Consider the following 12518-nt stretch of genomic DNA (forward strand, 5'->3'; position numbering starts at 1 on the left):
TGAACTGCACAGTATAGTCTTTCTTAGAAACTGTGCTGGGACTTTTAAAATAATATTGCTTCAGTGAATGATTAGACCAAGTCTAAAGCCAAAGAAATTCAGAACAGTTCTGTTTTCTTTCAGCAAAAGGTTGCTACAAAACTGTATTTCTAGTCATTAAAAGGTTTAAAAAACTCCAAATACCTCAAAACTGAGATACTATACAATAGAAGAGAGCATGGGTAAAGAGGCTGAGGATAATGGGTGGATGCATGACTCATACTGGTTTTAATAGCTGAAGAAAGGTGAAATTATGAACAGTATGTTTCAACAGCATTTTTGGTAGCCTCTGTGTGTGTGACAGCTTGTTGATTAAAGCATTGGAAATTGCCGTCTTCTAATACTGATCTACACTGTTATGTGGAGCAGTGTGAACTAGCTTGAAATGGCAACACAGCTAGAAAATAGAATTAAATAAGGTTTATCTCTTATGGAAAAGTTTTGCATCAAGGAGTTAAATCAGTATGCCTGTCAACACACAGAACTGAAATCCACTTAATAGAAAACCACATTTGAGCTTTGGTTTATCCCTAAAAAACTATGTTTGTGCTAAAAAAAATGCTGCTGCTTTTATACTTTTGTAATTGTTATCAAGTGTGTAAAAAAACCAAAACAAAACATCCTGTGCTTGACATACAATAACTGTACCAAATCATCCTTCTTTAAAGAAATTCTGATTTCTCCTGAATGCATATGTTGAATTAAATTACTGAAAATAACACAAGCATTATATTTGCACAACTGAATCTCTTATGCTTTCTTTCATGAATACCTACTTTTACAATAGATACATCTCTTTTAAAATAGAAATGCAAAGCCTGATTATGTCCAATTATGAGTATTCTCAGCTAAGGCTGAATTGTTACAATATATTATCAAGGATTTTGATCAGCCATCTGTGAAGAAATTGAATCCTATTGTGCTAGATAGGTAGATTCCTTTCTTGTTTACCAAAACAATAAGATGAAATTACTTTGCATTTTAGCTAAAAGTGAGCTATTTATTGTAATTTACTAGAAAGTATTTCCTGCATTTCCAGGCAGCTTCTGTCATGTTCCTCCTTGCAAAATCGGAAAAATTCAATCACCAATTAAATAAAAAAAAGTTATCTCTTACTGTATAGCCTTTAGAATTGATAGACTATTTTTTGCTAATTGAAGTTTAGCAGAGACCATAGTAGCTGTAATTGAGTAGACATGGGGAAAAAATGTCCTTTGTACAGAGTGTCTATACTGTCTACAGATGATGGTTGTAGTTAAGAAGCTAAGTAGTGTTTGGGCACAATTTTATTACAGTGGTTTTTGAGTTCAAATTATATAAATTAGAGAAAAAAGGTGAGAAGAGCAAAGATGATCTGGTTTTTATGATATTCAAACCAAATATTTAGAGTATTTATGAAATTCTGAAGATGGAAATATCTTATTCTCAGGGATCATTGTGTATGTTTATATCCCTTATTATACATATATTTGTGTATGCTTCAGGCTGTACTTTATCTCCTGTGAATTGTATTTTGGATAATGGGAATGTTTACCCCTGGTTTTTGTTGAGTATCTTTTCTTGAAAAAATGAGCACCACTATTACAATGCCAGCCTTAGAGATGCCTGCCTTTCTGTAGCTTATTATAAAATGAGTGCCTGATCTTGATATTAATTAAACCCACGGGCTTCCAGCCCCAGCCTTTAGCTACTGAGAATGCTGTTTATGTATCCAGAATGGTCCTAAAATCAAAGATAGCTTTGCATCAATAAGCAGTATAGACAGAAGCCTTATATTAATTTGTAAGGCTGACCTATTTTAAATTCCTTGTTTGTTTTATTGTAGAATACAAGGCTTTTCAAATCTAGTAAAATAAAATAGTTTATTCATTTTGAGATACAAACATATTTTAAAAATAACATCGGTAGATATTTTAGAAATAAAATATAGTTATGTAAGTTGAAGGTTCCAACTGAATGTTCCATGGTTGTATTCTATTCATGTAAGATTTTACAAATGTTACCTAGAAAAGAGGCAGCCTGAAAGGTTGAAACTGGGATCTGTTGCCATGTGGGTTTGGGAGCCAGTGCAATGGGAGTCTGCTGTTACTCTTGAGCATTTTTATTCCAGCCTGCGCTGGACTTGGAACTTGATAAATGCTCAAATTGAAGGACAGGCAGGATGGGGCTTTTTGGTCCGTGGACTGCCTTCTAGCCCTAGCTTCAACTTCAGTATTGGTGCCAAAGGCTGTGGTGGAGGCAGCCTCTTTACAGTCCTCAGGATGCAGCAGGTTTCTGTAGAGGAACAGAAAGCCTGCATGGAAGAGATCCTACTGCAACAGGGAGTCTATAGCAAGAGTGGTTCTGTGTGCTCCCTCTTGACACAGCTAGCTGCTGGCCGCTTCTTTAATTAAGCTGTTTGTTATTGAGTCAAGAACTTTACACAAGAATTGTAAAATCTTCTCAAGTGTAAACAATAACCCCTATATTATAAAGCATGTGACCCAAACTTGTTCATGGACATGAATCAACTCTAGTTGGATCTTGGAGTTGATGTTTCTTTTTAACATGCATGCAAATTCTTCCCAAAAAATGTATCAATGCTCTGGTCACCATCTGGGAACATGGTTAGTCCAAAAGTTTGTCTGTGTTTTTCTGTGTATCTTTGCTGACATCAGAAAAGTATCTTATTTTTCAAAAAACCCCCTCCATGTATGTTTATCCTGGGCTCACAGCAGTAATATAGATGTAGAGATCTGCACACACTGGGCTTCAGTCCAGAAAGACCTAAACTACAGACCTATTCTTGGGAGGTTAACACTATTTAGGAAATTGTTCTCAGTTCATTATCATCAATGTATGTACTTTTATTCTCATGTGTTACAGTTTTTGCTCTAGCAGGTTTCTTAGGTTTTTAAAGGGAGATAAAGGTGCACATCTACTTTTGCCACTTAAGGGACATTTTTAATGTTATTTGAATGCTCTACCTGTATTTGTGTTGAGGACGGTGCACCTTCTTTTCCCCCCACCCCCCTAATACCAGATGAGATTAAAATCTAAAATAAATAGAAACAAATGAAATTCTAAAAATTCTGCTTAAGGAAATTTTTCAGGTTTTTTTTTAGAAAAAAAATTTATGGCTCCATTGCTCTGATATCAGTAGTCAGCAGTGAAGAACTGTATTATTGACTTAATGCACATTTTATAGCCAGTCCATTTCCAGGGGGATTTTTTAAGGCTATAGTCAAGGACTGCAGTATTCCAAAGGGATGTATGTGTCATTTTTCCAATCTAACAATGCCTATTGGGATGTGGAAAAGTCTTTCTTTCTGATACAAAATATGCATAGATCAGCCAAAAACCGCTGCTTCCTCCTCATGCTGAGCTCACAATATCATAATCAATGTTTATGGTTTAAATGTTTATTAATAACAGGAGTTTTGATCTTTATGATTTATTTTCGTGAACTGGGAAAGTATATGGCATTCAGATTTTTAAGATTCTTATTCAAAATATTATCTTTAATATTTACAGCTGTTAGGAACAAGGTGGTTTCATGTCTTGTTTGACTTATTTTGAATAATGTGCAAAGTGTTACTTCCAGGAGGAGAAATAATGAGACTGTGGAGTCTAGCCAAGTTTCAAGCACTTAGGGGTGTTTCTTGGATCAGTAAAACAGTGTTGGCTCATGGATGTAACCAACTTCTCTGGTTGGCAATACGATCTTGTGGGAGCCATGTGAGAGGCAAAATTTAATTATAAAGTAATTGTGCAGAGCTGTATAAATATGTGGATCTTTGGAACAGCAATTATGTATGGGTGCACTTGGGCCCAAATTAAATCTTTGAGAAATAGATAAAATCAGGAAAAAATAAGGGGGTAGAAATGGGGTTTGCTGTTTGATTGCTTTTTTCTTAGAAAAAGGATTTTTCTTTCCTCAAAAGTCAAGTTATTAAATAAATACAAGAGGTTTGAGTAACATACAGATACAATGAAACAGAGTATAACCAATGAAAATGCCTGAACATCTTGATTGCTGTTTGTCTCTCATGTTTGATTTTTTTTAATGTTCTCAAAAAGCATTATTGTTCTGCATCAGAAACTGCTGTCTGCATATGGTCTTCAGCTTCATCTGATTCAATGGCAATGACGGTTTTAAGGCTTTGTCAGATAATTAGAAAATCAAAACAGTTCTCTAAACTCCTGCTTAGTCCAGAAGTTTTCAAAATAAATGTCAATTAAAGTCTTGGTCCTGTGGCGTCAGCAACATGTGAAAGAGTATGAGAAAATCATGCAGCTACAGTTCTTCAAAGCCAAAGGCATCTCCAATTAAATTTGCTCTCAGCAGGAGGGCCTTGAAGAGGCTGAGGGACTTGTTTTATGTACACCCATGTTCAGCAGTAACACAGACTGTTCTGCAGTTCTCATGCAGTTGTTTTCATGTTCTGCTGACTTGTGGGGGGATGGGAGGTGGGAAGACGAAGGTTTGCATCAGACTAGTGGGGAACATAGCATTAGAAAAGACTGTTATGTACCTTCCATTTGTGGACATTCGCATAACAAATACTGAGCTGAAAATTCTTAGAGAACATATGCTCCATAACTTGCATATGATTCCCAGTATTCAGTAACAAACTCCCCACCCACTGCTCGCAATTAAATTTATTATTTGGAAAAAAAAATCCTTTCTATTTCCTGTGTGAGGTAGCTGCAAACAAACACTGATTTGTTCCTCTTTCAAAGCTGGGAAACTTTTAAGAAGAGTTCCTGAGCAGTACATACCAGTGGTGGCTAGAAGGTCTTCTTTTCCAAAGTGTGGAACATGACGCAATTAGTGTTGTCCTACAGTAAAAACAGCACCACCAAGTTGGGCATCATGTAGAAGGATTTACTAGGAAACAACCAGACAGATGAGGATCTATTGAAGCTGGGATCCAGTGAACTAGCTAATTAAATTAAGGAAGAGAGAATATTGGCGTAGTAATGGATACACTGACGATGTGCCTAGAAGTTAATGGGGTTTCATCAACTCCTGACATTTTATTAATATTCCTGTAGGCAGTATTTAATTTGAAGCTTCAGTTTCTGGATGCTATATGGAGACAAGCTATTCCATCAGATCTTCAGTTTTTGCCTTAAATAATACAGTTTCTCACCTTTTGTGAGAACAGAAGAAAAAGTGTGTAAGCATGACTTACGTGTGTTAAAAGTTTCAAGACAGGCTTTTAAAAAAGGTCTCAGGATTTTTGTACCAGTCATTTTATTGCTTGGTAAACTTGGCTTGATTTTTCAACATTTGACATTGGTGACAAACATTAGACATCGCTAAAGAGGTTGATACTGGCTTTGTCTGGAATGTATAGCTCTGTAGTTCTCATAGTATGTGTATGGTTCAAATTTTCAGACATGTGTTGAGCACTTGCTAGCACATGGCTGTATCTGTGATCAAAACTGAGCCTTTGGCTTGTGACTAAAGTAGGATTCAGTCTTTGTAGCTCTGGAACTTCCTGAGCTGATGACACATCAAGATGGCAGGAAAATGCAGTGGCTAATGGTTAGAATGTTATATTAAAGGTAATTTTTGTTTGGGAAATGGTGAGCAATATGGTAATTGGTGGCTTACAAAGATATTGTGAAGAAAATAACAGCTTTCACTATGCAAGGCCACTTTGAAGAAATAGCTTTGATGATTCCAGCGGAATGGAAATGGGGTGGTTAATATTTACTCCAGTGGTTTATGTCCTTTGAAGAAGGAGAACTGGTAATTATAAATTACCAGTTTTCAACATAGAGGAATGTTTACATGTATATACTCTAAGGATAGCTATTTCTTGATATAACAGATAGTCATGGCTGTGTGAACAAGGTAAAAGGTGATTCTGAAAGTGGCACAAATCATTTGGCTTTGTCAAGAGAAAAGATGACTGAGAAATCTAACAACAAAAGGAAAGGATGGCACAATAGGAGGCAAAATTCAATAGTGACAGATGCATGCTAATTTTCACTGGCAAGAGTTGTTTGAATTGTTGATAAGTACTGCTGACTTCTGTTTGTTGGTAATATCAAGGCAGAGCTATAGTCAATGAAAATGCATCTAAGACAGTGAGATCCGTGTTATGTAATTAACCTGTCAAGCATAATACCACAGGATATCATTTCACCCTGGAGTCTAGAAGGAATCAAGAAAGGCTCAGTGATGAGTACCTAATTAATTATACATTTCACGGAATATTAATATCTGCTTCTATCCTATAGAGTGCCTAGAGTGAATAGCTAACTAAGAGGGAAATAGAAGGTGTTTCCACAGATGGGTGTTTTCTACCCCAATGTTTCTTAGAGATGCTTGCAGTTTTCTAAGCTAGTGGAATGGTCAAGTCATTGGACTGATTGAATATAATAATTTTAGGTCAGAGACAACAATACCTACCTCTTCTCATATTGGCTAGTATGAAATCAATATGATATTTTGATTGTTTGGAGCAACACTGTCAAACACTTTCGAGCAGATTAATGATGAGAGGTAAGATAGACTTGAAATGTTACCTAATGAATTGCAAAAAATGCGGAAATAGATTTATTTACAAATCCTAGGAGAAAACTAGTAGAGAACAGCTCCTACATAAATACATTTGTATATACTTTCCAAATTAAAGTTAAAAAATTGGAAAGACAAGATTATAACTTGTGTGTATACGTGTCTTAGAGTTTTCAGTTACTAGTAGGACATTTTACCTTAGTCATTGAATCACTGTGGTGTATTTTAGAAGGTTAAGAATGATTGTCCAATCCATGAATAAGTTGGTTGGGTACATTGTTGGTACATGTGGTTTCTGCTTTCACAGTTGTCTTACTTGAGTATATATTTTTAATGCCATGTTCTTTCCCCAATCATAAATCGATTGCATTTTCTTATCCTAACTAAAGTACATCTTGATGTAACTAACTTTACATTTTTTTGTTTTCTTTTCCAGTTTAAAAGAATGCTCAACCGTGAGCTAACCCACCTCTCTGAAATGAGCAGGTCAGGCAATCAGGTCTCAGAATATATATCAAACACTTTCTTAGGTAAGACTATGAAGAGTTAACTTTCTTGCCTTTTGTGGGTTTTTTTATCTCTCTGGGCTGTGTTAGAGCTTCAAAGCAAGTAGCTTTCCATATTAACTTCTGCTTTTAGAAACTGTGCATTTAGCATATTGTCAGCATTTGTGCAGAGAGATCAGGTTAGATCCATTTCCTCATAGCTCAGTTAATTTGTGTATGTGATTTCCCTGTGTGTGTAATTACAGATAAATATTCATATACATATTACATGTACTATATTGCTGCCATATTAAGAAATTAATATAATGAATTATAGAAAATCACAGAGATCCACAGAATATTCTGAGTGGGAAGGGACTCACAAGGATCATCAAGTCCAGCTCTTAAGTGAACAACCGATACAGGAATCAAACCCACAACCCTGGCATTATTAGCACCATGCTCTAATCAACTGGGCTAATCTCAGAGTGGTAATTATATATATTTATATATTAAAGAGAATTCTCCCACTATATTTTCCTACCAGAATTACTGCAGAGGTTTCAGTATGCTAGAAGCACATAAGCACATGTAACCTCATAAAATCTCACAGCATGCAGTTAAGATATTTTGGTATTCCCGGCCTGCACATGCACAGTTAGATGTATATGACTAAATAAACATCTGAATAGACCTTTTCCAGGAAGATTTTTGCTGCTCAAGATCTTGGCATGCTGGGATGTGAGCATTAACAAAGGCCCAACACAATATTACAAAGAATATGGTTCCTTCACCATGGTTTTGGGTTTTTTCCCCTAAAATTCATGAAAATCAAGAAAACTTCATTCCATATTGTTGATTTTGAACATGAAGTTAAAGATACTGTACCAATCTCAAAACATGTTTTGGGCAAAACACCATTGGTTCATAAAGACTGTGTATAAAGAGAGGCACAGCCAAATACATCTAAATTAGGATAACAAGTACTTTAAAAAGTGCCAGTCATATATGTTAAGATTCATCTTATTCTGTTTGAGATACCATAGCTTGTGCTTTCTGTGGCTTTTTTGAGAGAAGTGTGGTTTTTTTTAAAGTACATTTTATCCTGTCACCCTGTCCAAAATGGATAGCTTAAATATTGCTTAAATATTTTCAAAATATGCAGTCTGTGTGTATAGGTTCTGAACTTCTATGTAAAGAGAAAACAATCTCTCCATAGAAATATTTAATGAGTTTATTATCTAATTTATTTTTTTAACACATAACTTACCTCCTCCAGCTTCAGATGCCCTGAAAACCAGTGTACAGTTGCCTGAAAGGATGACCCACTTAGGCTGTGGAGACTGAGATGCCAGCTTCTGCTTGCTTTCACTTGAAAACTTAAGACTTACTTTGTCAGGGTAAAGAAATGCATCTGTCAGCCTTTTGCATGACGTATCAGTCTTGTACAGAAAGAGGGCTGGAAAGGCAATCACTTCTAATTCACTGGACTGTGGGTACTGTTTTCTGTCTGCATGAAAAATTAGATACCTAAAATTGTAGGTATAAGAGCAGCACAATAGTGAAAACACCTCATCTACAGATGTATTGCTTAAATATTTTCAAAATATGCAGTCTGTGTGTATAGGTTCTGAACTTCTATGTAAAGAGAAAACAATCTCTCCATAGAAATATTTAATGAGTTTATTATCTAATTTATTTTTTTAACACATAACTTACCTCCTCAATAGCTACAAACTTTCTCACATTTGTAAGTTAGGAACATGTCACGAGAAAACAGGGTTTCCTGTTTTTCTTATTTAAAAAAAACCAAAACCAAAACCAAACTGTTTTCCTATAGGGCTATATGAAGGTAGGAAATGATTTAAAATGCCAAGAAATCTATTCTGTGAATGAGAATTAAGGTTCCTACATTGTGTATAATAATATGCAACGTTTTTCTTTTTCAGCATCATTAACCTGTTTTCTATGAATGGAAAATGTTTGAGAACCTGTCATTGAGCATAGCATAAACAGGTTCAGAATGGCAAGCTGTCTTTTCTGGATGTTCAGATGGGCACAGCCCCGTGTGCTCAAAGTTACAAAAGCAGAGGCAATCCCACTGAATTTCTCGGAAGATCTAAAATCACTCAGACAGACTCTTCCTTTCACTTGAGTTAGTCTGACAGCTCAGCTTACAAATCTCTGTTTGATGAGTCTAAACTTTGTGCATATGACCGAAACCATAAACATCAAAGCACAAATACAAGTCACAGCTCCTCATCTGTTGTCAGCTTTCACCAGATAAGGGCTGCCATGCTCCACCTCCACTTTTTCTCTTTATGAGGTGAAGTGTGATGGGGCAGTCGGGGGACTCAGTGCTGCAGGCTACAACCTGGTGACTTTTCCATAGCCTCTTCTTTGCTGTGATTTGTTTGGAATTTGAGGTGTCCATTAAATGTATCTGCTAAAGAGTAATTTGAAAAAAAAAAAAGGAAAAAAGAAAGTGAAGAAGCAAACACATAACAAGCTGGTAATTAGAAATTCACTTGCTAGCCTCATCTGGTTTCAAAGTCTGTATTGAAAATGAATATTGCAAAAAGGAAAAAAAGCACGTGTTCTAAAAAGCCCAATTTTTCTTATTTTCTATTCAAATTTTATTTTGGTTTAAGGTGGTTTTTTTAGCTGTTTTGCCTCATCTCCTGTGTCAGAAACATGTTTTCTGGATTTTTGTGGTTTTACTGGTATATTCCTTGAGGTCTAGAAAAGGTGGAGGTACATTTCAGCAAAAAAAAAGATAATTTGAAGGGAGTCATTAAATTCTAGATTGAAATACAGCATGAATAAAAGGAACAAAAAATAATGCATGTTCCTAATAGTTTTGTCAGCAAAATCTTTCATTGCACTAACTTGGGTTTCTTTGTGGACCAAAGATGTCTGCAGTGCTCCACAGCCCCATACTGTTTTGCAGCAATCATGTGGTTGTTGCCTAAATATACTTTACTCTCAATTTAATTCATATTTAAAGTTTTTTCTGGAACATATGTTGATAAATTTTATTAAATGATGCTGCTGAAAGTGCTATGGAGGCAAAAGCCCACAGCAAAATACAGGGGTTTAGCAGACCACTCATCCTGCCATTATTATTGACTCTAGCTGGGAGGTGCAGAAACACTACATTGCTGGCATGAACAGCCAGCAATCCAAAATTCTTGTAGATGTGGCTGACAAAAGCCTTTCCAGTTTGTACAGTGTTAGTAGACAGGACCAGTCCACAAGTATTAAGTCCTTCAAGTCCTGAAAAGGTTTTCTAAAGGTTTACATGAGGACACACATGGACAATTTTTGAAATACAATTTCAGAAAATGTTTTTCCTGAAAAAAAGAAACAAAATTAATATTTCTTGCAAAATGGATTCCTGTTCAGTTGTAATAATGCTTTTATACTGAGATGACTGACCCTTTCTACAGCACTAGGGATATGGCAGAAGTGGTAATCAGGCAGTCACAAGTTGCTTTTAAAGCCAGTTCAGAAATAATGAGGCAATTTGAGTAAAAGAGACCTGCTTGTACTGAAGTATAGGTCTATATTTAAATTTTTATGGGTTTACTGATCTTGATAGAAAGAGTCTATTGCAAAATCTTAAAAGAAGTTTTTCTAAGAATTAAGAAGTCCATAAGATGGAACTCAACAGGGATTTTTGTAGTACTTATAATTATTTTATAAATTATTCTCTTTTTATTCATTCTTTTGAAGACAAGCAACATGAAGTTGAAATCCCTTCTCCGACACAGAAAGAGAAAGAGAAAAAGAAGAGGCCAATGTCCCAGATCAGTGGAGTCAAAAAGCTCATGCACAGCTCCAGCCTAACTAATTCCAGTATTCCCAGGTTTGGAGTTAAAACAGAACAAGAAGATGTCCTTGCCAAGGTAGACAATATATAAATTCTTGAATTTAAACCATTAAATTTAAACAGTATGGACTTTTCAGTATTACTCCATCCTCTGCTTATAAACATTGATTTCAAACTGCAGCACCAAGCACTGCTCTCACTTGAAATAATCCAAATTTCTTGAAGTGGCAGAATAGCTAGTAAAATCAGAATCTGACCATACGGGTTAATTTCAGCGTAAAGACAATTTCATGTGGAGATGGAATGTAAATTAGCATTTGTGTATGCATTAATAAAGCTGCCTATTCTTAAATAGTATCTGAAGATTGAAGGCTAAATGTATTATATAATGTCACAGGAGTGAAAATGTATAGATAGCAACCTTATTTTTTAAAAATGCAGAAGTATATATAGCAGTAGAGCTATCCTTCCTATTTTTAGCTGTATCATTTTAGGTACATCCTTTGTGTTATTTTTTCAATGAAATGTCTTATTATTTTTTGCACCAGCAGCTAACTGCTTGGCAATAATAGAAAATTGGTATAAAGGGATTTTTGATCGAGTTTCTCATTTTAAAATATGCCTGTCCTAACATTTTCAGGAATCTTATTTGAAGAGTGTTTCTGAGAACCAGGGAGAGAGCAGCAGAATTGCAGCATCTCTGGAGGTTTTCTCTTCACTGAACCTTTTTGTCAATGGACAGTGAGATAGCAAAGTATGTCAGTTAAACTCATTCAAGATACTGTAGAATTTTTCCCTCTGGAGTAATCCACTTAAGAGGCAGTCTTTCCTTCTTAGACAATTAAAATCTGAAAAATTGGTAGATGTAAATTCTGATGTTGCAAGATTAGTAGCAGCTGCAGAGTTTAGCCCTTCCAGAGTTTAGCGTGTAACTTTCACAGTGGCCAGGTTTGAAGAAGTTCTGTGTTTGTAATTGTTTCTCTCAAAAATTGTTGTAATTTCTGTGTTAGGTTTCAACCTGTTTGTTGCTTGATTCAACTCTAGGAACTTGAAGATTTGAACAAGTGGGGCCTTCAGGTTTTCAGAGTAGCAGAGTTATCTGGAAACAGACCTTTGACTGTCATCATGCACACTATTTTCCAGGCAAGTAGGAGTAGTCATGCTGCTTTTTTCTTATCTTGGAGACTGTTCTGTGCTTTGAAATCTAATTTTTTCCTTACTTTTATAGGAGAGGGACTTGTTAAAAACTTTTAAGATTCCAGTAGATACTTTAATAACTTACTTGATGACCCTGGAGGACCATTACCATGCAGATGTGGCATACCATAATAACATACATGCTGCAGACGTTGTTCAGTCAACCCATGTCCTACTATCAACCCCAGCATTAGAGGTAAACTACACTGAAGAGGAGAAGTGGCAGTCATGAGAGAAGGGGATGCACTGAGAGTCTTCTAAACTATATGTTAAAGATCTTGGTTTCTGCAATGTTTTTTAAAGAAATCTTAGTATTTCTTTAATAAATTCTGTTCTTTTAAAGATATTTTGTGAGTATCAAAGCTGCATGTAAATATTGTGCAGAAAATATCACATCTTTTCATTCTAAATCATGCAGACTTGTGCAGTCATAACCTTTTTCATTGTAACA

General features: G+C 35.5%; 1 protein-coding gene across 1 annotated transcript in view; it reads left to right on the forward strand.

Moving 5' to 3' along the window:
* The window catches only part of PDE4D (phosphodiesterase 4D), a 558454-nt gene that overhangs the window by 534115 nt on the left and 11821 nt on the right, over positions 1 to 12518 (forward strand). The window contains exons 10-13 of the mRNA XM_008642936.2: positions 6990 to 7083; positions 10774 to 10946; positions 11915 to 12013; positions 12099 to 12263. Of these exons, the coding sequence (XP_008641158.2) occupies positions 6990 to 7083; positions 10774 to 10946; positions 11915 to 12013; positions 12099 to 12263 (531 nt within the window). The remainder of the gene's footprint in view (positions 1 to 6989; positions 7084 to 10773; positions 10947 to 11914; positions 12014 to 12098; positions 12264 to 12518) is intronic.

Source organism: Corvus brachyrhynchos, unplaced genomic scaffold (genome assembly GCF_000691975.1).
Source record: "Corvus brachyrhynchos isolate BGI_N302 unplaced genomic scaffold, ASM69197v1 scaffold310, whole genome shotgun sequence".
Taxonomy (NCBI): domain Eukaryota; kingdom Metazoa; phylum Chordata; class Aves; order Passeriformes; family Corvidae; genus Corvus; species Corvus brachyrhynchos.